The 24,621-nt window shown below is 43.8% G+C and overlaps 1 protein-coding gene across 6 annotated transcripts in view; it reads left to right on the plus strand.

The window, feature by feature from the left end:
* Window positions 1-24,621, plus strand: part of LOC144770595 (uncharacterized) — a 412,313-nt gene that overhangs the window by 84,165 nt on the left and 303,527 nt on the right. For 3 of the 6 annotated variants that reach the window (XR_013598951.1, XR_013598948.1, XM_078655265.1), the window contains one exon: window positions 22,559-22,587. The exons of 2 other annotated variants lie outside the window; for them this stretch is intronic. Coding sequence is in view for 1 of the 4 variants with exons in the window: in XM_078655265.1 (XP_078511391.1) it covers window positions 22,559-22,587 (29 nt within the window). In the remaining 3 variants the exon portion in view is untranslated. Of the gene's footprint in view, window positions 1-20,269; window positions 20,308-22,558; window positions 22,588-24,621 lie in introns of all 6 variants that reach the window. One more of the 6 variants, XR_013598953.1, reaches the window with a different exon arrangement.

Here is a 24,621-nt window from a genome sequence, read left to right on the forward strand (position 1 = left end):
ACCTGGGATTCATCCTGGACTCCTCCCTCACGATGACCAAACAAGTCAACGCCATCTCATCGTCATGCTTCAACACCCTGCGCATGCTCCGAAAGATCTTCCGGTGGATCCCCACCGAAACCAGAAAGACAGTCACCCAGGCCCTCGTCACCAGCCAACTGGACTACGGGAACGCCCTGTATGCAGGAACCACAGTAAAACTTCAGAAACGACTTCAGCACATACAAAACGCCTCCGCATGACTCATCCTCGACATCCCTCGCCGCAGCCACATAACACCCCACCTGAGAAAACTGCACTGGCTCCCTGTCAGCAAGAGGATCACGTTCAGGCTTCTCACCCACTCACACAAAACGCTCTACGACATGGGCCCCGAATTCCTCAACAACCGCCTCTCGTTCTACACTCCCACCCGCCAGCTCCGCTCCACCAGCCTCGCCCTCGCCATCATCCCACGGATCTGCAGAACCACAACCAGAGGAAGGTCGTTCTCCTACCTGACCACCAAGACATGGAACTCCCTCCCCGCACACCTACGACTGACCCAGGACCACCTCACCTTCAGGAAGCACCTCAAGACCTGGCTATTCGAGCAGTAACAGCACCCCCCCTCCCTTCCGCGCCTTGAGACCCTCACGAGTAAGTAGCGCGCTCTATAAATGTATTGATTGATTGATTGATTGAGGCACTGAAGCCGTTAGAAAGTAGGGATATTCTAAATGTGAATATTATTCAGCATGAAAATGTTTCCTTCTCCAGAGTTACCTTCTTCTCCTTTTTAGTGGCCAATTTGGCCACAGAACTGTGAGCACTTTTTAAAACGAGGGCTAGATATAATATCTGTATCAAATTCTGAGGAATATTCTACCATGTGTGGTACAACTTTGCGCTCACAAGATCTAAGGACTGGTAATTCTGTGGTGTTGGATGCTATGGGCCCCAACTTTGAGTTCCCCTTGGGTAACGCTAAAAATATCATGGTCTCACTAAATAAAAGGGTCCGCTTATAAAATCTGGTGTCTGATTCTGTAGTTGCACGCCAGACCCCTAACACAGAAGATGATTTAGCCCAGTGGAGTTGGGTAGGATACCAACTGTCCAGAGGTGGAAAGAAGTGCTCCTCTAAGGTAGCCAGGGGAGATTACTTCTGTCCTGGAATATGGCCGGCTTGGGGCATGATGAGGAAAAATTAAACTTCTTAAAATCTTTAAATCCTCTGATTATATGCCTACAAGAGACTTGGGCATGCAAAGATTTTGATTGTGATGTTTTTTTTACTTTCTTTTGTTATGCTAAGCACTCCGAAAGGGGACTTGCTAGTGAGGGGGGTCTCCATTCTGCTTAATAACTTGATTAATTGGAATCAGAAAGTTTTTTACCATTCATCAAATCTCTGTATTTGCCTGAAGCTGGCATGTCTGGGAGAGTCTGGCAGGCCCACCTTCTTCCTGGTGGCAAATCTCTATATCCCCGCTGTGAAAAATCTCGACCATCTATTGAGCTCACTCTTTTTATATATTCATGAGATAGCCACCACCGAAGATTGCCACTTAGTGGTATTAGTGGGAGACCTAAATGCAAAAATTATGCGCAGGAAATTTATGCTAACCCAGATAAAGAGGAAATCTGGCATATTTCTGAATCCTTTTTACCGGATAAAATAAAAACGGATAAACAGGGATTTCTCCTGCTTGACAGCATTAGAAGTGCAGACTTGGTTATTCTAAACGGGAGGATGCCAGTCGATAAAACAGCACAATTTACTTTTCAATCTCATCGCACACAAAGCCTATTTGACTACATTACCGTTTCCTATCAAATGTTTGGGGCCTGTGAACATTTAGAGGTTTCCCCGTCAGTATAGAGTGATCACAGTGTACTGAATCAAGGGCACTTGTGCCAGGGCTCGGTGGTTTTTAATAAAGCTAAAGGTCGTTTATTTTTTACACAAAAAAATACCGCTAAGGTAGGTGCAATAGTGAAAAAAACTTTTTCAGAACGGCAGGGCCATGTTTCTGCTAATATTATACAATTTTTTGAGGTCCAAATGAGGGAGATTAAAAATTTAAGCTCAGCTTCCACTGGCCAACGTAGGGTAAATCAGGAACTAGGCCTGGGCAAAGCACTACGCTACGCTCGCGTAGTTTGTGAAGTTTGCACAACTTTGCAGTACGCGAACTGCACATAGCACAGTGCGAACATGCGTAGCGTAGTGCAGCGGTCATTTTTTGCATGCTCGCGGTCCTCAACGTCAAGTTGGCGACCGCGAGCAAGCAAAATGACATCCTGGCTATCGCGACCATGTCAAATAATCCTCCCTGCGAGATTCTCAACGCAGTGAGGTCTGGTTTCTCATTGCGAGTGGTCGCTTATGCTTGTGAGAAACTACCAGTCCGCGTTGAGAAAGCTGCCGCTCGAGTAAAAATCTCCTCGAGCGTCAGAAAACTACAGCTCGCACTGTACAAGATGCCGTTTTCAATGATTGCACCGTGCCGGATGCTTGTCCGCACTGTGCAATCATTGAAAACGGCATCTTGCACAGTGCGAACAGGGTACTGCGCAGCTCGTGTTGTGCTACACGTAGTTTGCGTAGTGCGAAGTGCACTTCGCGTAGCTATGCGTAGCGCTACTTCGAGAACTACGCCCAGCCCTATCAGGAACCCCCTTTCCTGAAGGCATTAAATTAAGTAATTAACCATTTAGTTCAGAAACAACATCAACAATTCTCCACGGATATGCAACAGGAAATTAATGGCCTTAAGCTAGTTAGAAGCTGTTATAAATTCAGAGCAAAGAGAAACGAGATGGATGCTAATTGGATAGGGTTGGGGGGAAGCCGCGAGAGCCAAAGATTCAAAAAAGTATTGGCACCTGATTGCAGAATATTGTGATTCTAGACAGAGTGCACTCCCCATTACGATCCCAGAAAGTGAGTGGGTGGACTATATTTCACTACTATATAAACTTAACATCTCAGTGCTTTTTCAGATGCCTATAATAGAGGAGGCTATCTTCATTGAATATGGTCCCCCGTCAAGGGATGAAGTGATGGGCTATATAAAGAATGCCAGAACCTCCGGCGCATAACGACCGGCTGGTATCCCTATTATGCTAATTAAAAAGAACCAGTTGCATGAGGAGCTTTTCTGGTGCCACTGTTTAACTTCTGTTTTCGAATGATTAGTATTCCCTCCTCTTGGAAGGGGAGTATTATAGTTCCATTGTTTAAAAAGGGTCCAAAAAGGTCACCTACTAGCTTTAGACAGATTGCACTGCTGGATGCTTCGGGCAAAGTATTTGCAAAAAGTATACTACAGCATTTGCAGCAGTGGGCCCAAGACCAGAACAGCTTACCGCCTGAACAGGCAGGTTTCAGAAAGAACCATGGAACGCTGGATAACATTGCAGACCATCATAGAGAAATATGTTTTCTCACGAAGCATGTTAGTCTACACACTATTCATTGATTTATCCACAGCGTTTGATTAAGTGGATCATCATATGCTGTGGAGAAAGCTTTCCCATCTTGGTATGCCATGCCACCTCCTGGGCCTTATAATAGAATTACACACAGACACGTGGGGGCAAATGTACTACTTCTGACTCATCTCTGCTAATCAGCAGGGATGCGCCAGAAGAGTTGCGACGCGTCTGCCCACCCGTGCACCACCACTGATGTGCCACATTTACAATGCGGCGCACCTTGGAGCATGGATGGGCAGATGCATGTTGCATCCCCCGGGGAAAGGCGGCGCATTGCTGGAGTTGCTGGAGCACTACGCAGCTCCAGCAAGGCTTGGGGTGCCCCTATCCCTAACATGCTGCACAATCCAGTGTTTTGACGCAGCATGGCCTTAAAAGTGACTGAGTGAAATCTTGTAGATTTCACTCAGTCACTTTTAGGAGCCTTTCCTGAGCCGGAGCGCCCCCCCCCCTCCCCCTCCCCACATCCCCCCCGCACAGGAACGCCCACTTGTGGAGCTGGGCATTACAACGTGACGCATCTCCCAAATGCGTCACGTTGTAAATAGCCTGCAGCATGGCGGTGGCTTTATGCCGCCGATGCGTCAGAAAAGTGACACAGCGGCGGCGCAAATCTGGCATAAGGGGCTTGTAAATTTGCCCCGTGGCATCAAGTGATGATTGGAGGCTCGCAGGGACTTTCCTGTAGGATTAAGACATATAATGGTCTTAAGCAGGGTTGCCTATTGGCCCCTCTTTTGTTTTCCTTTTTATATATATGACCTCCCCGGCACATTAATCTCAGTGAGGGGGGATGCCCCTAGAATTGGTACATTGTCCATTGGCTCTCTACTATATGCAGATGACGTTGCAATTTTTGATTTAACACCTATTGGCTTGCAGCGTCATTTGGATGCCCTGACCAAATATGCGGAGGACCATTTTTTAAAAATCAACATTGCCAAAAGCAAAATTTTTGTCTTTCGCAACAAAGGTCTCAGAATAAAGAAAGGGTATAAGTGGTCATTGGGACAGGAAGAATTTGAATTGGTCAATTTGTATTTGTATTTGGGGAAGGTTTTTTTAAAAAACGGGCATGACTCAGAGCACATCAAACGGTGTGTTGGTAAGGCCGCCTCCCAGGCTGGACCTTTAAATAGATTTTATAAGACCTGTGGGAGACATCATTTTAATCACGTTCTGTCAGTATTTAAGGTTAAAATCCATCCTACATTAACATATTCTGCAGGAGTATTGGATAGGAATTACTGGTTTGCTTTTGATAAGGCTGAAGGCCGGTTTTTCTGCCAAATTTGTAATTTAAATTCTTTGGCTGCCCCACATGTTCTTTGCTTGGAATTCCATCTAGTCTCTTCTTATACTTTATCCTTGGCAGCGGTCCTGAGGTGGGGGAACTCCCTCTTCTGGGGGATGAGGGCACCCTAAGGGCCACTTGAAGATGGACATTTTTGCTAAATTAAAAGATTAATCAGCTTTTTTCAGATCATTTGCCTACGCATACCACTCATTTGGTCTTAGTTTAAATTGTGATTCGCCCATGTTGAAGCCTGTACTGAAGTAATTCCTAAAGAAGTCAGTAAGCATGATTTGTACAGTAAGAGACACAGCCTTAAGTCAATATAAAGCCCGCAATGAGGTGATCTGTGTGAGTGTGAGGGGGAGTAGACCCCAGCCCTATCTTTCATGGAAAATCCCACATGGAACTAGAAGATTGATACTACTTTTAAGAACCAATCTGTTGCCCGTGAGAGAAGTGACGGGCATTTGGGAAAAAACTCCTAGAGAGGAGAGAATTTGTGAATTGTGCTGTTCTCAAATACAGGATCTTAATCACGTGCTAGTTGTGTGTCCTGAACTTCTAAGGGCAAGGTGCATGTTTTTAATACCCTCATTTATCAAATGTAATATTAATTCTGTTCAGGATGCTCGATCTTTTGTCTTATCCCCACCAAATGAAATGGTTCGCCATAGAATATTTCAATTTTTTAAAACATTCCTAGCCATTTATTAGGACATTTTTTAAAGAGTTTAGTTGGTATGTGTAATGTTTGCTGGTTGGCCAATGTAGAATTTCGCATCCGTTATATAGTATGTTTCTCTTTTTTTTTTCCTTCTCTGTTTTTATTCATTGGTGTATTTAAAAAAAAAAAGTATTTATAGTATGTTTTTTTACCATTGGTGTATTTTTGTGGACCTCGGTAGGAGTTCCGTAACGAATGAAACTAAATTGAAATTGAAAATTGAAAGCCCAGCAGTTGGAAACTCCCTGGGTGCTTCAGGAGGAGGTGGGAAGCAGACTCAATATCTGCCTTTGCCATGAGGGATCCCCTACCTGTTGCCTTCACTAAGTCTATGGCATACTCTACTGTGGGGAGCCCAACAACCATGCTTCTGGGTCGATTCCATCATTCACTTTTGCACCCTCTGGGAAGAAAAGGTGATGCATGAGCCTGAACTACCCTGTCTCTTTTTTGGTAACCACTCAGAGTGGAACAATTAACAAATACTTGGGGAGTAGGGGGAATAGTGGTTCTTCTATGTGTCCCAGGTCTTTCTCTTTCTTGATTTTTTGGTGTTCCCCTTTAGGGTGTCCTTCTGCTGATTTCAAGTTCCTTCCTCAGCTTCCTAAGATGGGGCCCTTGAATGGAATTATAATCCTTTACTCAAAATTCTTCAAAAGCAAGATAGCGTCTTCTTTGTTAGTGTATTCATTGGCTAGCTTTCTGAGTAGGTGTATGTTAAGGTGGATCTGGATAGCCGAAAACGTGCCCTTTCCTTGTGGCATTGCCTAGTCTTCCCATTTACTCTAATGCTTCTATTTCTTTTGTCTCTTGGCTGTGCAGTGCTTGTTCCACCTGCACCCTGATACTGGGTGACCTCCCCCGGAAGACGAACATGTGGGTATACATTTGCACACTGCCCCTCATGTGCAGTTATAAGTGTCTTTTTTCCAGTAGACTACTGTCAGCCCCCTGTCACTGGGTGTTCTCGAGCTGGGGTATGTTTGGTGCTTGTAAGATGACCTATTCTTGTCATGGTTGCCCTTGAAATGGCTGGTTCAAAAAGGATGCTAGACCCTCCCCGCACATGCCTTGACTTCTTTGGCCACCATCAACTTATTGATGTCCCCAGATACATCCTCCTCGTTCCATCGTCATATTCAAGCCATGTGTCACCAGGGAATTGTCTATGTGCCTTGTGTATTTTGAATTCATATAGCCATAAGCCTGCAGTGCAGTGTGGGAACTTCTCCACTATGATGCATTCCATTACCCTGAATGCATCTAACCAGTTGTCAAAGTTCCTTTCTTTCCTCACACTCTTCCGTTCCAGCCTGTCCTCCTCCTTCTTATCACAAAGAGTCAGGTCCAGGCCCTCTAACTGTATTTTTTGCAGGGTAAAGATATCAATAAATTCTTCCTCCAGATTCGCTTCTTAACTGCCAGAGAGAAAAGACGCACCAAACCAGCGGCCTTAGTGGTCATTGAGGGCTGCCCTAGCAAGGGTCTCGCATAAGACTCAGGTGCCTGTCCCGCTAGGGTGAACATTTTGCTGCGAGTGCCCTGTTATCTATCACACTGCCCCATGCTGCTATGAGTGAAATGCCCTGCTCAAGCCTATCTATATGACTGTAGTGAAAGCGGCACTCTTGTGGTTTGGCACTCTATCATGACCTTCGACTACCATCATTTTAACTGACTTTAGTGTGTTATTTTACCCTAGCCTTAATGTAGGATGGTCCTGCATATGACTGCTTCTCTTCTTTCTTGTAATCTTGCTGTCTTTCAGTGGGAGCTGTCACGGAGTAGAACAGTCTTTGCAAGAGCAGAGTGTGTGGGATGTGCATTTGACAGCATGAGAGGGAGTGAGAGGTGTGGAATGTACTTTTTGTACATTGATGAGTTCTTACTATTGGCTTCGAAATGGCCTCATGTCACCTTGTTTTCTGACTTTGACTTGCTTCAGCTTTTGTGCATGCACAGCAGTGCTTGCAAGTTGTTTGGGTTACTCATGAGTTCTTACTATTGGCTCTGACATGGCCTCATGTCATCTTGTTTTCTGCTTTTGCCTTGCTGCTCGCACGTAGCTGCAAAGTGGGGAGAGCAGGTTTCTGCTCTTCACTTGTTTTTCACTCTTCACTGACCAGAGTGCACTGGATATTATCTGTAGAATGTGCAACTCTGCCTCAAAGTCAAGATATGGGAGCTTGGCTAGCCTCTGTCTTGGCCTTGACGCAGACTGGTACAGCTAGCTCAGTTCTTTCTCATGAGAAGGGGGCAAGGTTTTCTAGAAGATTCGCCACATGTTTAGTAATGGTATTTAAGCTGGGAACCTTCGAGGGCCGAGGGAAGTTCACCACAGAATAGACGTATTGCTGTGGAAGCGACAGAACTTGAGTCGTGATTGAACTCCTTCTTGGGCTGTTGAAGCATGCTTGAGTTTGCAAGGATGATACAAATTCAATCGGCGAGGTGTTCCTAACCATTTTGTATATATTTTTCTACTCTTTGCTACTTGTACATACTGCATTTTATTCTAATTGTTCATTAGAGTTAATTGATATGCCTTTATTGATATATTTGGCCTACCGTTCTAAAAATTGCATTAATAAACTAGTGTGTGTTATTTGAAATGTGCCTGAATTTGTTTTATTGCCTCGCCTAAAGGGAGTGCTGCGTCTTTTCCTCATCTTTAGGGAGTGCTGCTCAAAGTGTAATATTTAAAGGTGCAGTGGTATATTAGGGTTTGGGTATGTCCTTTTAGTGAAAAGCACATTAATTACAATGACCCTCTGGATGCCTTCTGCTGGTGTCCTGCGTACCAGTGCCCCCCTGCTGAAGGAACCAGCCCCTGCCCAGTGCAGATGTAACTGAACAGTAGGGGTGCAAAAGATTTTAAACATTCCTGAACAATTGCACCTATATGCTCACCATTGGATGTCTTCGATCCGGCCTCATTGCTGGATCCCGCCATCTCCAGGATAGCTGCACAAAACAGGTCTGCCCACCCAAGCCCCTTTTTGTTGACCCCCTTTCTATGTGTCTTACTTATCCTTCATCAGGCATTTCCTTGGTCTGGGCAAAACCTCAGGTTTGGTGTTCGGTGTTCGTGTCCTCTGAATCCACCAAGGCACCCAATGAACAACCCCCTTGCTGGTTGCTGGGACTTTCTTCAAGCTCCCCGCCAGTGTGTGGCTTAGTCACTCCTACCTGTGTTTCCTCACCGCCATCCTTATTCTGCTAGGCATATCCTCAATCTCATCTGGCTGCTCACTGAGGCAGAGGTCCTACATGCCTAGTCACGCACTCGCCTCAATCCTGTAGGCAGGGATTTCCTCTCTGGCGCCTGGGCAGAGTCGTCTGGCTGCGATGCAGCGGTCCGCAGTTCCTAGCCAACCAGCCACTGGTGGTGAAGGCTGTGTTGCTTAAACACGAAATACCTTTAAAGAACAAGAGACAAGAGGCCGTTTGCAAAACAGGAGCACTTTGTTTAATTAAACAAAGCAGCCGGGAGCACAGTCATATACATATGGTCTGAGGGTTGTCTCAATTTACAATCAGTCGGACATGGGTCTTCCTACAGTTCATTGAATGCAATAGAATAGTTCCTGTGATCCTTTTGTGTTAAGGAATTCGAACCTTTGTCTTTGGAGCCATAAATTAATGTATTGGATGAGGAATCCAGGCAGGCCTCGACCTTGCATTGACACAAAGTGGCCAGTGGGTAACGTGTCTAAATGTCCAGCATTGCCAATAAAGATGCAATTTTGTTTTTATACATGAATGTATCATTATTCATATTGACATCGGTTTTCTCAATATTAACAGCTGTGTGAAGTGGTTACTAGTGGGTCTGAGTCACATCGCCCTGAAGAGCTTTTCCCGGCCTCCAAGAAGCGTGGGCTGGGATGCGTCGCCAATGTAAACAAGGAGTATTTCCTTTAACACCATCAATGCTGCAGAGATCCCTCCTCCATGCTGACGATCTATGAATCCCATTGTTCATGACGAGCTCAGCTCGTCATGAGCACACAAGCAGTGTACTGCATGACGTGCTGAGCTCGTCATGAGCATGGAAGGGGTTAAGGGAGTTTGCTTTGAGCCTGTGGGTGGGGCTCCCTTCTCCTGTTCCATGGCAGAGCTTTGTAGCTGCGATGCAGCAGTCTTCAGTTCCTGGATCCCCAGCTGCTAGCAGTGAAACAAAGGCGGCAGTGTGTCACTCTGTGAGTGCTCCTTAGAGTGTGGGGCTCCTCACAATCGCAAGAGTTGTGTCACTGAAATACACAGCGGTCCTCTGCTTAAACTGCTGCCTTGGCCGCGGAGGTGGTAGAGTCACGTTACAGTGGTCCTCTGCCTGTGCTGGTCCACTTGCCTGAGTTGTTGCTGGCTGCAGCAGTGATTGCTGAGTTGCTCCACAATGAGAAAGGGGACCTGCACTTGCCAGAATTGCGTCACCTACGATTACAGTGGTCCTCTGGGTGCCAAAGTCTCATCTTTGCATAATACAGCGGTACTTTGCCTGGTTGTTCCTGGCTGTGGTGCTTGTTGCCATGCCCCTAAAAACAGGAGAGATGCCCTAGACTGCCCGGAATCCCATCGCCGCCGAGCACAGCAGTCCTCTGGCGATTATAGGTTTAGCAATAAAACCAGGATGCAGTAAGGATGGTAGCACAAAATGCAGTGAGTCCTCAAGCAATCCAATGTCCTGGGTCTTGAAGTCCAGCATGGTCTCCCCCGTATTATTGAAAGTAACCAGACAAGAGGGGCAGTGCACCTTTTAAAACCCTGTGCTACCTTTTTGGTGTGTGATGCAATTCCCCTCTATTGGGAATTTCAAAAAATACCTGAGGCCCCATTGGTCCACTTCATGCCAAGCCTGGCTTACTTTCTGCCTTGTTTGGGGGAAATCATACCCCTTTTTATGTGACCGCCAGTCGACCACCTATACTGGTCAAACTGGTCCTTACCGGTTCTTATGGGTACGCAGCAGCTGTTATGGCGCTGGCCCTCTATGCAACCTTTGAGTGCAACATCTGCAACATTCAGGAAAAATTCAATACCAAAGTAGGCAAGTGCTTGAGCCAGTGGTCTCAGCATAGTTTTTGTTGCCACTCTCTAGTATAGTCTATCAACAACAAACAAGGGAACCCTTGTAGCCGAAAGGGACAAAGGGTTGTAGTGAGTTGTCAGAGACAGTGGTCCCTTTCAGAAATGAATACAAAAGTGTAGCCACAATGCTGAAATCAGGATTGGGTCTAGATGTGTTCAATTAGTCACAATAACAAAGACGTTTTATGCTCTGCATAAATCAATAATACAGATAGGAGTCAAGATATGGGTGTTTGACACCCACATCTTGACTCCTATCTGTATTATTGATCTATGCGGAGCATTAGATGTCTTTGTTTTTGTGACCAATTGATTGTTTAATCTTACCACTTTTTATTTCATGCCTGAGGTAAGGAAATCTGCTGATTTCCAGTTACCCGGTCACGTTCAGCTCACTTCATGTTTTCCTGATCAATTGTGTTTTTATCCTTGTTAATAAATTTGTAATGTTTTTTGCATTGAACACATCTATACCCAATCCTGATTTCAGCATTGTGGCTGTATTAATTTCTGAAAGGGACTACTGTCTCTGATAACTCACTCTCTAGTATTGTAACATTGTGAAACCCATGACAGTTGGAGGATATTTCTGAGTGTCCTGGTTGGCCTTTTGATCCAATTTGCTTGTGCAGGACCTTCTCAAAAAATATATACTACACAAAATACTTGTAACCAATCCGAGATTTTTGCATGCATTTTTAACCATCAGTTAAAGCATAGAAGTGATTGAGGAACATTCAGCAAGCTAATAAAACCCATGTAAAAACCTTCCTATTGGAGCTTCAGAAACATTGGTACTCCAACTCATACATGCTACAATGTCTGTTTGAGCGGTACTATTTAATAAGTTGTTATGTGCTGCAAAGGGGAGGAAATGCTACTGCCAAAGCCATGTTAATTGATGTTGACAAATCCGGATTAAAGAGTGCATGGTAAAAATGAATAAACCTGTTAACATTTTTATGTGCAAGGAAACTATACAAATGAGCCACGTCCCTGTTGCACTTTCTGCAGGCCCATTTGTGTAAAGTGGTTAGGTTGACAAGTTAATCATGCTACTCCACTGCTGATAAACTCATCAGAGAGGCTTTGGAGGTATCTTGATCATCTGGTTCTGCAACAGCAGATGGGAAGGTGGTCTACAGGAAAGCTAACTTGTCTGCTTCACCCAAGAACATTGCCAGCATTGGTATGCTCATAGTTAAAGTGGCTCTGAAGGGTTTTTAGTGATGGCAGTCTGTGAGGCATGTGGTCAAATATGTCAGGATGGATATTTGGGGAAAGAAGTACAGTGATACAGAGGATCAGAGAAGCCAGATGAATCAAGGGCAGGATGTCGGGCATTCAATGTCCCTTGTTGCACCAGCCCTACAAGGCAAAACAATGTTCCTGTAATGGTGAGTGTGATTAGAGTTATATCCACACCTAACCAAGATACACATCTTCCAACTTTCATGCTCCCAAAGCTTCCCTTCCCTTTTCAAGATGGTGCAAGACCATTTCCCTGGGATTTATTTTGTTGGGGTCTTTTCATATACAAATTAGTTTGGCTAAATAGGATGCATTACAATACTTTTGATTTCTCTACTTTATGTTGAGTTCCTTGCCTACATTTTTATCTCAGATTTTTGCTCTAAAGCTGCTTTTCCCTATTGAATTAATCGGCAGTGGACGATTATGCTAGACTAGCCACTGTCCTGGATCTATGGTACAAACATGGGCTGTCTACTTTCATTTGCTTTACTGGGTTGGATGTTTTTATATATAAGAATTAAATAATGAAAAAAGCATCTGTATTGAAGATGAAACATTGAAACTTTGTTGGCAAAGAACTGAAGCTCTGTCTTCACTATACTCAGGATATCACAACAGCAGTATATGTCACTGGCTAAACAATCACCAGTATCACCTTCCACAATGCAGCCAAGACCAGTAGCATCAGGAAAAGCATCCTCTGTGATGGGTTTATTTTAAGGAGTTCCAGAATTTCCATCACAAAAAACATGGAAGCAGCAAATATCTACTACACCAGTAGAAGCAATGCTACAGGGGTATGTTGATGACCAAATAAGAAGATTCCAAGTAGATAAAAAAACCATTGAACTATTGGCAGGGAAAAAAGGTACAGTGGCCACAATCAAGCTGACTTGCAATAAAATATCTAGAATGCACTGTAACTACTGTAGGCTAACAGCTGGTTTTCAGTGCAGTTGGAACAATTTAATGGTGAAAATGTCTTGTGATAATAAAAATAAATAAACATTAATTTCCAAATAATGATCAGGCTTCACAATAGTGGATGAGGGTAATTTCTCAGACTTCCTCACTCTAGTTAGTCATCATTTCTGAACAGCCGCGGCCACTTCAGGTAAGAGTGGTGGGACCAGGTGAGCGGGGAGTTTGAGAGACGACCATGAGGGAAAATTAAATAAATAATAAATTTTTCCTTGTGGTCGTCTCTCGGAATCCCCCCCACCTGGCCACACCGCTCTTACATGCAGCGACCGCGACTGTCTCTGAATATGCTGATACTAGACTAACAATTCAGCCACGGCCAATACTGGGAGTACCTGCCGGGCGGTGACGTGGGGAGGGGGAGAGGCAGGGTGGTGAGTAGTAATGTATGGATTACAGACCTTAACAGGTAAGTAAACATTTAAATAAATAAAACAAATTTTGGTGCGCGCACTGCATCAGTGCAGTTAGAGCAATTTCATGGTCAAAATTTCTTGTGATAATAAAAATAAATAAACATTAATTTCCAAATAATGATCAGGCTTCACAAGAGCGAAGTGAGCGGTGATTTTGAGAGACAACCATGAGGGAAAATTAAATAAATAATGCATTTTCCCTTGTGGTGGTCTCTCGGATTCCCCCCTCACCTGGCCGACCGCTCTAACCTGCAGCGACCGTGGCTGGATATTTGGGGAAAGAAGTACAGTGATAAAGAGGATCAGAGAAGCCAGAAGAATCAAGGGCAGGATGTCGGGCATTCAATGTCCCTAGTTGCACCAGCCCTACAAGGCAAAGCAATGTTCCTGTAATGGTGAGTGTGATTAGAGTTATATCCACTCCTAACCAAGATACACGTCTTCCAACTTTCATGCTCCCAAAGCTTCCCTTTCCTTTTTCAAGATGGTGCAAGACCATTTCCCTGGGATTTATTTTGTTGGGGTCTTTTCGTACACAAATTAGTTTGGTTAAATAGGATGCATTACAATACTTTTGATTTCTCTACTTTCTGTTGAGTTCCTTGCCTACATCAGATTCTTTTTATCTCTGATTTTTCATCTTTAGCTGCTTTTTCCTATTGAATTATTTGGCAGCGGACGATTATGCTAGACTATCCATGGACAATTATGACAGACTCTTTCTCTGTTTTGTCCACTTCTTGATAATTGAATTGCCTGGATACAAATATAAAGTTTGAACAAGAGTTTATGTCCTCCAGAGGGTATATATGTGCCACTGTCCTGGATCTATGGTACAAACATGGACTGTCTACTTTCATTTCCTTTACTGGGTTGGATGTCTTCATATATAAAAATTAAATAATGAAAAAAGCATCTGTATTGAAGATGAAACATTGCAACTTTGTTGGCAAAGAACTGAAGCGCTGTCTTCACTATACCCAATATGTCACAACAGCAGTAGATGCCACTGGCTAAACAATCACCAGTATCACCTTCCACAATGCAGCCAAGACCAGGAGCATCATGAAAAGCATCCTCTGTGCTCGGTTTATTTTAAGGAGTTCCAGAATTTACATCACAAAAAACATGGAAGCAGCAAATATCTACTACAACAGTAGAAGCAATGCTACAGGAGTATGTTGATGACTAAACAAGAAGATTCAAAGTTGATCAAAAACCATTTAACTATTGGCAGAGGAAAAAGGTACAGTGGCCACAATCAAGCAGACTTACAATAAAATATCTAGAATGCACTGTAACTACTGTAGGCTAGCAGCTGGTTTTCAGTGCAGTTGGAGCAATTTAATGGTCAAAATATCTTGTGATACCTTAATAGGTCGGGGCCCCGCCTTATGTGCATCTTACAAATTTTTGGAGAGACATCGGGTCTCTATATCAATCCGGGCAAATCTACCCTTTGGGTACTGGGGGATGGCCCGGCACTCGGAGACTGGGCGTCGGCCCTTCAGACAGCAGTGGGAGGCATTAAATATCTTGGGGTATTCCTGTCCAAGATCTCTGCTGTATGCTGGGAGCGTAATGTGGTTCCAGTGTGGGAGCGGACCCGGGCGGATATTAAAGTGTGGTCCCGCATGCCGCTGACGATTTACGGTAGGTCGGCCATCTTTAAAATGGTGGCTCTGCCTAGACTACTTTATCAGTTACAAAATCTCACCCTCTTGGTTTCGGGAAGTGGACTCGATTCTAGGACAATTTCTATGGGTGGGCGGTGCGGTCCGGGTGGCGCTACGCACGTGCTTTCGGTCGACGTACGGTGGGGGGTTGGTGACCTCTGATGTTCGCTCATATTACCAAGCCTCACATCTCCTTGTATTAAATGAATGATGGTACGGGGACAGGGGAGACCCGGCCTATGCACTGGAGCGGCTTCTTATGGAGCCAATCACACTCCACATGTTGCTGTATGAGACGCAGAGGCGCAGAGCACTGCCGTCAGTGATGCAGGTAGTATTTGATATTTGGAGGCAAGCCCTGCGGCGAATGGGGTGGTGGCAGACCCTGACTGAGGAAACCCCTCTCTGGCGGAATGGCCGTCTACCTGACCTAGCGGCCCTTCGGGGCTTTGCGGGGTGGGATAATATCGGCATTTCCAAACTAGGAGATGTCATGGCGGGGACGTCGCTTAAATCGTTCCAGGACTTGAGTGCAGAATATCATATGCCCCGTACCCAGTTCTTCCGTTATTTACAATTTCGGCATGCTATTGCCCCATATTTGGAGGGATTAACGTCACTTCCGGAATTTAGTCCACTGGAGGCTCGGGTCTTTATGGGAGACATCGAGACAAAGAAAATATCACGCATCTATCAATCCCTGATTATACATTGCTCTTCCGACTTGCAGAAATTGAAGGGGACCTGGGAGGATGATGTAGGGACATTGGAAGAGGAGGACTGGAATGAGGCTGTGGCAAGCCCCAGAGGCGCGGCCATTTCTGTCCGCCTTAGGCTGATCCAATTCAAATACCTGCATAGAGGATATTTCACTAGGCAGAGGCTGTGGCAGGCGGGCCTTATTGTATCCCCAAACTGTACTAGGTGTGGAAGTGAAGAGGGCACCTTCTTTCATACGGTGTGGAGTTGTAGCCGTCTGGACAGGTTCTGGAATGGAGTATAGAATGGCTTGGATGAAGTCCTTGGATAGGTGCTCCCCCGCAAACCTCGCCTGGGCCTGTTGCATGTGTTGGATGGAGTGGGGGGAAACCTCTACAAGAGGCATTTACTGTTACTGGGACTTACAGTTGCCAAACGAGATATATCGCAGGCATGGAAGGACCCGAGGGCTCCGACATGGGTAGCGTGGAAGAGGGGGTTAGATTTTTGTATGGGGATGGAGAAGCCTATCTTTCTTGCCCGGGGCTGTCCTCGGAAACACTATAAGATCTGGAAACGTTGGGCTGATTTCAGGGGCATTTGGCTCGAGCCTCCGCCAGAACAGGACCCAATATTGGATGACTGAGTGTGCTGCGCCGATAGATGTGTGTATACAAATTGCTGACATTGGCTGATACCGTGCAGGGGGGGGGGGGGGGGGATCCGGGAGGACTGGGGGCTGGCAGCTGCCTCTGGGGTACAGAGCTCTGCAATTTCTATGTGGTCTATCAATAAAATCTGTTTTCAAAATAAAATATCTTGTGATAATAAAAATAAATAAACATTAATTTCCAAATAATCATCAGGCTTCACAATAGTGGATGAGGGTAATTTGTCAGACTTCTTCACTATAGTTAGTCATCATTTCTGAACAGCCGCTACCGCTTCAGGTAAGAGTGGTGGGGCCAGGTGAGCGGCAGGTACTCCCACTACCGGCCGTGGCTGAATTGTTAGTCTAGTATCTGCATGTTCAGAGACAGTCGCGGTCGCTCCAGGTAAGAGCGGTGTGGCCAGGTGAGGGAGGATTCCGAGAGACGATCACAAGGAAAAATTGATTATTTATTTAATTACATGTTATATTGCACCATTGTAACACCTTTGAAGTCAATGGGGCTAATCAATCCAAACAGTCAATAGCATTCTTTTCGCTTTTAAACCTTGAATGTTCAACTATTACAATTGCCAATAAAGCATGATATTAAAAAAATACAGGTCCCAAAATCTCTCTTTTACTTTTATCAGACTGCTACTGCAGTTCTAAAACCAACCAACATGGGTCCCCAGACTCCAGGAATGCTTCAAAATTAAGGCAACCTTTTCTCAGGGTCAGAGATTCAGGGGCTTATTTATGAGCCCTTGCATCACTGTTGCGCCGCCAGTGTGTTACTTTTTGTGACTCACTAGCAGCGCAAAAAACGTGCCATGTTGCATCATATTTACAAGGTGACGCATCTAGGTAGATGCGTCAGTTTGTAAACCCCTGCGCCACATTATACCTGCGCCAGGTATAATATATGCAGGGTGGAAATTTTGTGACACACTCCAGCAATGCGTAATTTTTGCACCTACAGATGCTTCAGAAATACTGATGCACCTGTAACTCCTTGCGCCATGATGCGTCATACTGTAAATATGATGCACCCAGCCTGTTGCGGGGAGGGCGCAATGAAAAGTGACGTATCGCTGTTTTCAAGCAGCGATGCGTCACTTTTCATAAATGAGGCCCTCAATCTCCTTAGAGGCGTAGGTTGAGTTTTTTCAAAACTTTCTTGGGGAAAGGTCTGCAGGCCTCCACAACATTGTTTGTAAGCATTGGGCACTCCCCTGTATTCAGGGGGGTACAGCAAGGAAGCTAGTTTACCTTGGAGAATTCTCGCAAAATAACTTAGGGAGTGTTCCTGGATGCTGAAATTATAGTGAGCTCCTTCAGTGCTGATTGTCTTTTAACATATAAGTAACATGCCACAGTGGCCTTATCATAACATTTGATCCCATTAATAGTAGCTGGGGTGCCCTGTGTCCTTCATAAAAAGTGGACACTGACGTTTAGCACTCTGAGTACAATTAACATGAATTTACTATTAGTGAGACACAGGTAAAGAGACAATTTCACCGTAAAAGTCTAAAATCTGTGTAGTCATGTGTGAAAAATCCACAAACCCTTAACTGGTGGAACCCATTTGCTACAATAGGCATAACTCAACTTTGTATTAACAGTTTGATGATCAATCATTAACGGTACACGAAGATAGGGGCATATTACCAACAAAGTGGCGAAGAGAGGTGTTAGCTGCCTTGGCTTAACACCTCTCATCGCCACTTCGGAAACGCTAGGCTACACCATTTTACCAAGGATATGGTTCAGCCTAGCGTTTCCCCATGTGGTGGCGATAAGTTTTACAACTTAACGCCTGTGCAGGCAGGGAAGGTTTGTTTATGTACAGGAATGTGTTCCTTCATGCACATAAACAAAGCTTAAATGCCATTTTGTAACTTACATGTGTGCTGCTTCATGCAGCACACATGTAAGTTACAAATTGGCATTTTTAAAAAGAGGTTAGTTTATGTACAGGAAGGGACACCTTCCTGTACATACACAAACCTTGGCATTTTGCTTTTGCCATGTGTGCTGCACAAGGCAGCACACATGGAAAAAGCAAAAACGAGGAGAAATTAAGCATTTCTCCTCATTTCGCCACCTTAAGAACAGGTCTTTCCTGTTCTTAAATTCGGCGCTGCCACCTATTATCACCTCTCTTGATAATAGGTGGCAGCGTCGAAGTGAATGAGTGTTGCGATGGAATGCCCACCGCAACACCTACTGCACGCCCCCTTTCACCATGAGTTTATCGTGAAAGGGGCCCTATTACCAAGGCAGTGTAAAGTCAATTAACGTGGCTGTAAGCCACGTTAATTTACTTAATGCTGCCTTGACAATAGGGCGATGCAAATATCGCTGCGTTATCGGCAGAAAAGTGCCGATGACGCGGCGATAAGGGGCTTGATAATATGCCCCATAGTTCTCTGGAGTGGCACTAGATTGCCCTTTAGTTAATGGTACTTACGACTGGTTATGCTCCTTACTTAAAGATCTTGCACGCCCTACTATCCTTGACTTTCAAATATTGTCATTTTGTTTTCTCATTCAACACATTTTCTCTTTTGAAAAGAATTAACATGATGCTGGGGCTCTACAGTTCAGTCTGGCTCCCAAAATGGGCAATGCCAGAATGCAGATGCAAAATTTTTATGCAGTTAGCACTTTTTCTTATTATAAACATATGTGAATTGTTTGTTCTCACTGTTAAGCATTCTAGTCTGGGTAACTAACTAGGGAATCTGTGGACCTCAAAAGATTAGGGCCCAGATTCATCAAGCTTAAATCCGCTCGCAAAGGGGCAGATTCTCAGAATCTGCCCCTTTGCGAACGGTATTTTTGCATTTGGGATGCATCATCCCAAATGCAAAAATCGCAATTTAAAAAATCGCAAAATTGCGATTTCTTAAATTGCTATTGCATTTAAGGAATCTCAAATGGAGATTCCTTAAATGCAATGCATAAAAGTTTAAAAATTAGCGATTTCGCTAATAAGGGGGCGCAAATTACCATAAAGTTGAACTTCATGGTAATTTGCAAAAACTTTGAAAAATGCACTAAAGTGCATTTTTCAAAGTTTCATGTTGCGCACACACATGCCCTAAGGGCATGTGTGTGTGCGCAACATATGTGCACCGAACAATTTCCGGGGTGCAACAGGGTGTCCTTTGGACACCCGTACACCCTTGAAATCGCAATCTCAATTTGCGATTCGGTAATTGCGATTCGCAAATTGAGAATTTCTTCCCACTTATAGGAATGAATGGGGAGGTATTCCTTAATTGCGACTCGCAATTTGCGAGTCGCAAGTAAGGAATTTTAAGAAATCGCTATTTTTTAAGCAATTTCTTCTTGCATAGCATTTTGCTATTTTATTAGCGATTCCTTATTTTTCACTAATAAGGAATCGCAAAATGGATGCTTGATGCATTTGGGGGATAGTGAATTCCTTCCAAGACAGAAGTGCTGTGATCATGGGAGTTGCTGTCTCTTGCAACATTGAAATAATTTCCCCTACACCATCCATTGATTGAGTTCCTATTCTTCTTCCCCCAGATGTGAGATTAATTGTGCTGTTCTTGCTGATGCTATATGGTAATGGCCTGGCTTACCCAACGAGTGGCTGGTGAGCTACTGGTTGCTTTCCAGCTACCTGGAAGTTGTTCTCTAGCGATCAGCCAGCCTACTAAATTAGAAGTGTTTGCTTGTTTGAATTAATATGCACACCAAAATTGAAAAGTGTATATTCAAGAGAGACATGGTGTATTTTCAGAACTAATAAGCTCATGTTTGGACAAAATTGTTGCTTTTCCAATACATGTTTAAAGCTGTCATGATAGTGATAAATCAGCGGTGTCGGGGTGATTTAATAATAGCATTATTACCTTCCCGTAAGGGGCATTGCAGGTATTGCTGTTTTGTATTAAACATATAGAATAGAGGCATCCAATATTGACGACTTCTTTTTTCCTCACTTCGGAAAACCATGACCAGTGTACAACACTACAAACAAGAATAGCTCAGAATTGCATGTAAGTAGCTTGTATTAGAGAAAATGTTGGAAATCCCCTTGGTGTAAAGCAGTGGTACACATCTTGGGGCCATGGAAAAAATATACTATCTCTTCTCCCCTGCTATGCAATATTTTAACACTGAAAATAGACAATTATTGGCTACGTAATGTTCCCTTTTTATTTTATACTCTATACCATATAAAGTAAGCTATTTCTGAAAAAATTCTCTCTTGTTTAATGATTGTAGAATAATTTCTATCATTATATAACATAATTATATTTATTATGCGTACAACTTCTGTGTAAGAAACATATGGGCTACTTAATTCGCAAAACACTCTGTCTTGGTAGTATTGTGTTAGTTTATGTTGGCCCCTTCTTTTTGATGTCACACGCTCTTGTTTCTGGTTACAAAGTCCTTTTGCTGGTTTACCTGTTCCACTCAAAATGTTAAAAAAACACTGTCTTCCTGTGGTACCACTCCTTTTCGGTCCTGTTAGGATCACTAGTTAGTCCTTTGGGAAAAAACTCAGCAGGGGCAGGGGCTTGATGGTGCACATAGTAAAACAGGATGGGAGAAGGCAAAATGTTTGGGGAAAGTCCTCCCTAAGGCTGACAAGTCTAAAATGTGCTCCTCCAGCTGAAAGTGGAGCAAACTTCCCAACCTCCTGGGAGTTCTCATCACTAAGGAGGAATAACCAGGACAGACCATCAGAATTGGGGTTGTCTGACCCAAGGCATTGCTCAACAGTGAAGTCTATTACCTGTAGGGTGATGGACCATCTCAGCAGTTTGATAATATCACCCTCATTTGCATGAGCCATCTGAGGGGCTTGTGGTCTGTCTGAACTTGGAAATGAGTCTCAAAAAGGTATGGTCTCAGCTTCTTCAGCAGCGGTGACTTGCACCGACCGGGGTTGGGGGTGGAGGGTGGGAGGAGCCAGGAGAAGGGCTAAAGAATACAAATAATTACCTTGTCGCTGTGCCTCACCGCTCTCTCCATCGTTGTCATCAAAACAGAGCATCCAGGAAGCACCCAGGCTCTCCTAAGCCAATCACAATGCTGCAGCATTGTGCAGCGTTGTGGTTGGTCTGAGCGCCATAGTTTGGTGCTCAGCTAGGGAATGGGGGCCTGGGCATGTTCTTCACCCATTCTGTAGTGCAGCCAGTGTGGAGAACATGCAAAGTGCACGTGAATGTTTGGCCGGTCCCACACTCTAGGGAGTGCAAACCACTCTTCCCCTCCCCTGCCAACAGAGCAGCCCCACCCCGTCCTGCACACAAAACTGCAGCAACAAGGGAAAACAATTATAATAACTGAACTTAGAGATATTATCATTTAATTTTTCCTTTAGTGACACTGCTTAAATCAGTGGGGCGACGCTCCTCTGCCTTAGTAGAGGAGCCGCCACAGTTCTTTAGTGCCCAGAGCACAGTATAGGCTTTTCATTAAATAGCACTTCTCCTATGATACTCAGGAAGTAACCTCCTACTGATGAATTGTATGTGTTGGTCTAGGCCCTCCTCATTTAACTGTGATTTTACAGCCCCTTTGCCATTTTCTGTGGAATCTGTCTGTAATATAAATTCCTGTGAGAAATCTGGGGCCTTGAGTGTAGGTGCTGTACACATGGCCTCCATGAGGATATCAAAAGCGTTCAGGCAGACCTTTGTCCAGATCACCTTCAGACTGTTTACTGGAAGTCAGCTTAGTGAAGAGGTGCAACAATGGTGCAATCAACAAAACAGGGTCAAAAAAAGGAGGCCAAACATCAAATATTTTGGGGATAATCTCGCTGGAACATCAAGGTCTAACAGGGAGGTTGTGGTGAGGCTTTAGAGTTGGTGAAAGAAGGGCATGGCTATTGGGATTATTATCATTTGGTAATATCATGTGGCTTATTTAACTCAATTAATTATGTTGGTTGGAAAGTCAAATAAATTGCATTGCATACATTTATGGCCACAATTTTATTTGGCTGTATAACTTTTCAGTTTGACCATTTTCTAAGACATTAAAGCTGTCTGGCAGAGGTGTCATAATTTTATAGAAGTATGTTCATCCATTTTATCTAAAAATATTTGTTAATAAGCAGGGGTGGTGGATTATTAATGATAATTACTTTAAATAGTAATTATGCATAAACAAATCCCAGCCATAACATAATTCCAGTTACCCTATGTAGAAGAACCCACAACATTGAGTGATGGTAGAAATACATGTTTTCAGTGAGAACTACAAGTCGGTATTGTTTTCTTCTCTCTTTAGATCATTATTCTGCTCTGCTCCTACCGGAGGTAAGAAGATCATAAAGAAGGGCTAGGAAGGAATAGAGGGTACATTTATTAGGGAATGGATGGGTCTCTTGCAGATGTGTGTAAATAATGAGTTGTTTTTGAAGTATTAGGGAGAGAGTGGGCCTATTTTTTGTGTGTGTGTTTTTTGAAAGATTATGGGGATTATGAACAATTCTTCCTTTGTTAGTTTAGTGGCTTGATTGAAAATGTGTTAATCAACAGTATCCAAGTTAAACCTTAGAAGGTCGAAACATGACCCGTCAAAACCCAAAAATAATTTCCATCATACTTGAGCTTCCTTGACAGTCAACTGCACATGCAAGTTTATACCTTCCTACAATCCGTGTCAGAAATTTGACAGTCTTAATGTCGCCACTTTGTGATTTGTCACTTGAGTCTTATTAACAACAACTATGTACTGACCTACCCTCTGACGTCACCTCTAAGTAGCAGTAAGTAGTTGCAGTAGTAGTACCCTGCTCTTAGACCTGTCAGTCTTAGGTTGGTCTTCCCCCAAACGTTATGCCATCTCTCCTCCTGTTTTGCTTAATTAATTCTGTTGGCCTTAGGACTCAGTGCATTTTAGTGCTAAAGTGCTTCTGCTCACTCCCTAAAACATGATACATTTGTCTTACAGCTGATTGCCATATTTAATTTACTTGTAAGTTTCTACTTGAGTGGTATACCATATACCCAGGGCCTGTGAATTTTATGCTACCAGTGGGCCTACAGCTTTAATTGGGGCACCTACTCAAGTAGCACCTTAAGATATGTGTTCAATCTGCCATTACATCCTTTGTCCAGTTTTATACTGCCAATTTGACTTGGCAAAATAAACCTTTTACCAGGCCTAAAACCCCTTTTTAATACACATTGCAACCCTAGGGTAGGTCCTAAACAGACCATAGGGAAGGGTGCATTTTGTTTAAAAAGTTGGATATGTACTTTTAAGTTTTACATGACATGGTAGTGGCAAACTCGCAAATCTATTTTTCACAACTGTAAGGCCTACCTCTTCCTTTGGATGACATTGGGTTACCTTATTACATTCAATAAATGATTGATTTTGCTTGAAAATAGGTAGAAATGTAATGTTTGGTGTTTATTGAATTGCAATTTAAAACGCCCTTTACTCCAAAGTCAGATTTTAAGTCACAGTTCTGAAAATGCCACTTTTAGAAACCTAGGGCCAGATGTAGATCACCAAATACCGGTCGGTAACGGCCGAATTCGGCCATTACCGACCGGTATTTGGTGATTGAGATGTAGGGGCCATTATTTTACAGAATCTGTAAATTTACCGAATCGGTAAATTTACCGATTCTGTAAAATACCGAATCAATCCATATGTAGGTGACACTCCTAAGAGTGCCACAGGCCCTTAAGAGTCGGTATTTTACCACCCAATCCTATTGGGTGGTAAAATACCGAATTCAGGGGTGCATGCACAGATGTGCATGCACACCTGTGGAATGTGACACACAGACATGCCCTTAGGGCATGTATGTGTGCCACATGTCACACATGCCTGTACTTGGGGTGCTAGAGGGTGTCAAAGTGACACCCTCTGCACCCTTGCAGGATTCGGTATTTACCGAATCGGTACCGAATCGGTAAATACCGATTCGGTATTGCCCATTGATTCCTATGGGCTTCAAGGCCCATAAGAATCAATGGGCAATACCAAATCGGTATTTACCGATTCGGTAAATACCGAATGTTACCGATTCGGTACTTCAAAAAAATAATTACCTACATCTCCCTCCTTCAAATTTACCGATTCATAAATACCGAATCGGTAAAATTCGGTATTTATGAGTCGGTAAATTGAAGTTACCTACATCTGGCTCTTAGCACCTAACCATTTGGTGCCTGCAGCCTATTTCTTGAGTCACATAACTAGGTATAGTTGGCAGTTACCCTTTGTCTATTACTCCCTTACAGTAACACAAAATAGAATGAGGGGTTATCAAAATGGACCTTTCTGAGAGGATAGCAGGGGCATACATATGGACAGCCTCACTTACATTTTAA

The sequence above is a fragment of the Lissotriton helveticus genome, chromosome 1_1 (genome assembly GCF_964261635.1).
Source record: "Lissotriton helveticus chromosome 1_1, aLisHel1.1, whole genome shotgun sequence".
In the NCBI taxonomy this organism is placed as follows: Eukaryota; Metazoa; Chordata; class Amphibia; order Caudata; family Salamandridae; genus Lissotriton; species Lissotriton helveticus.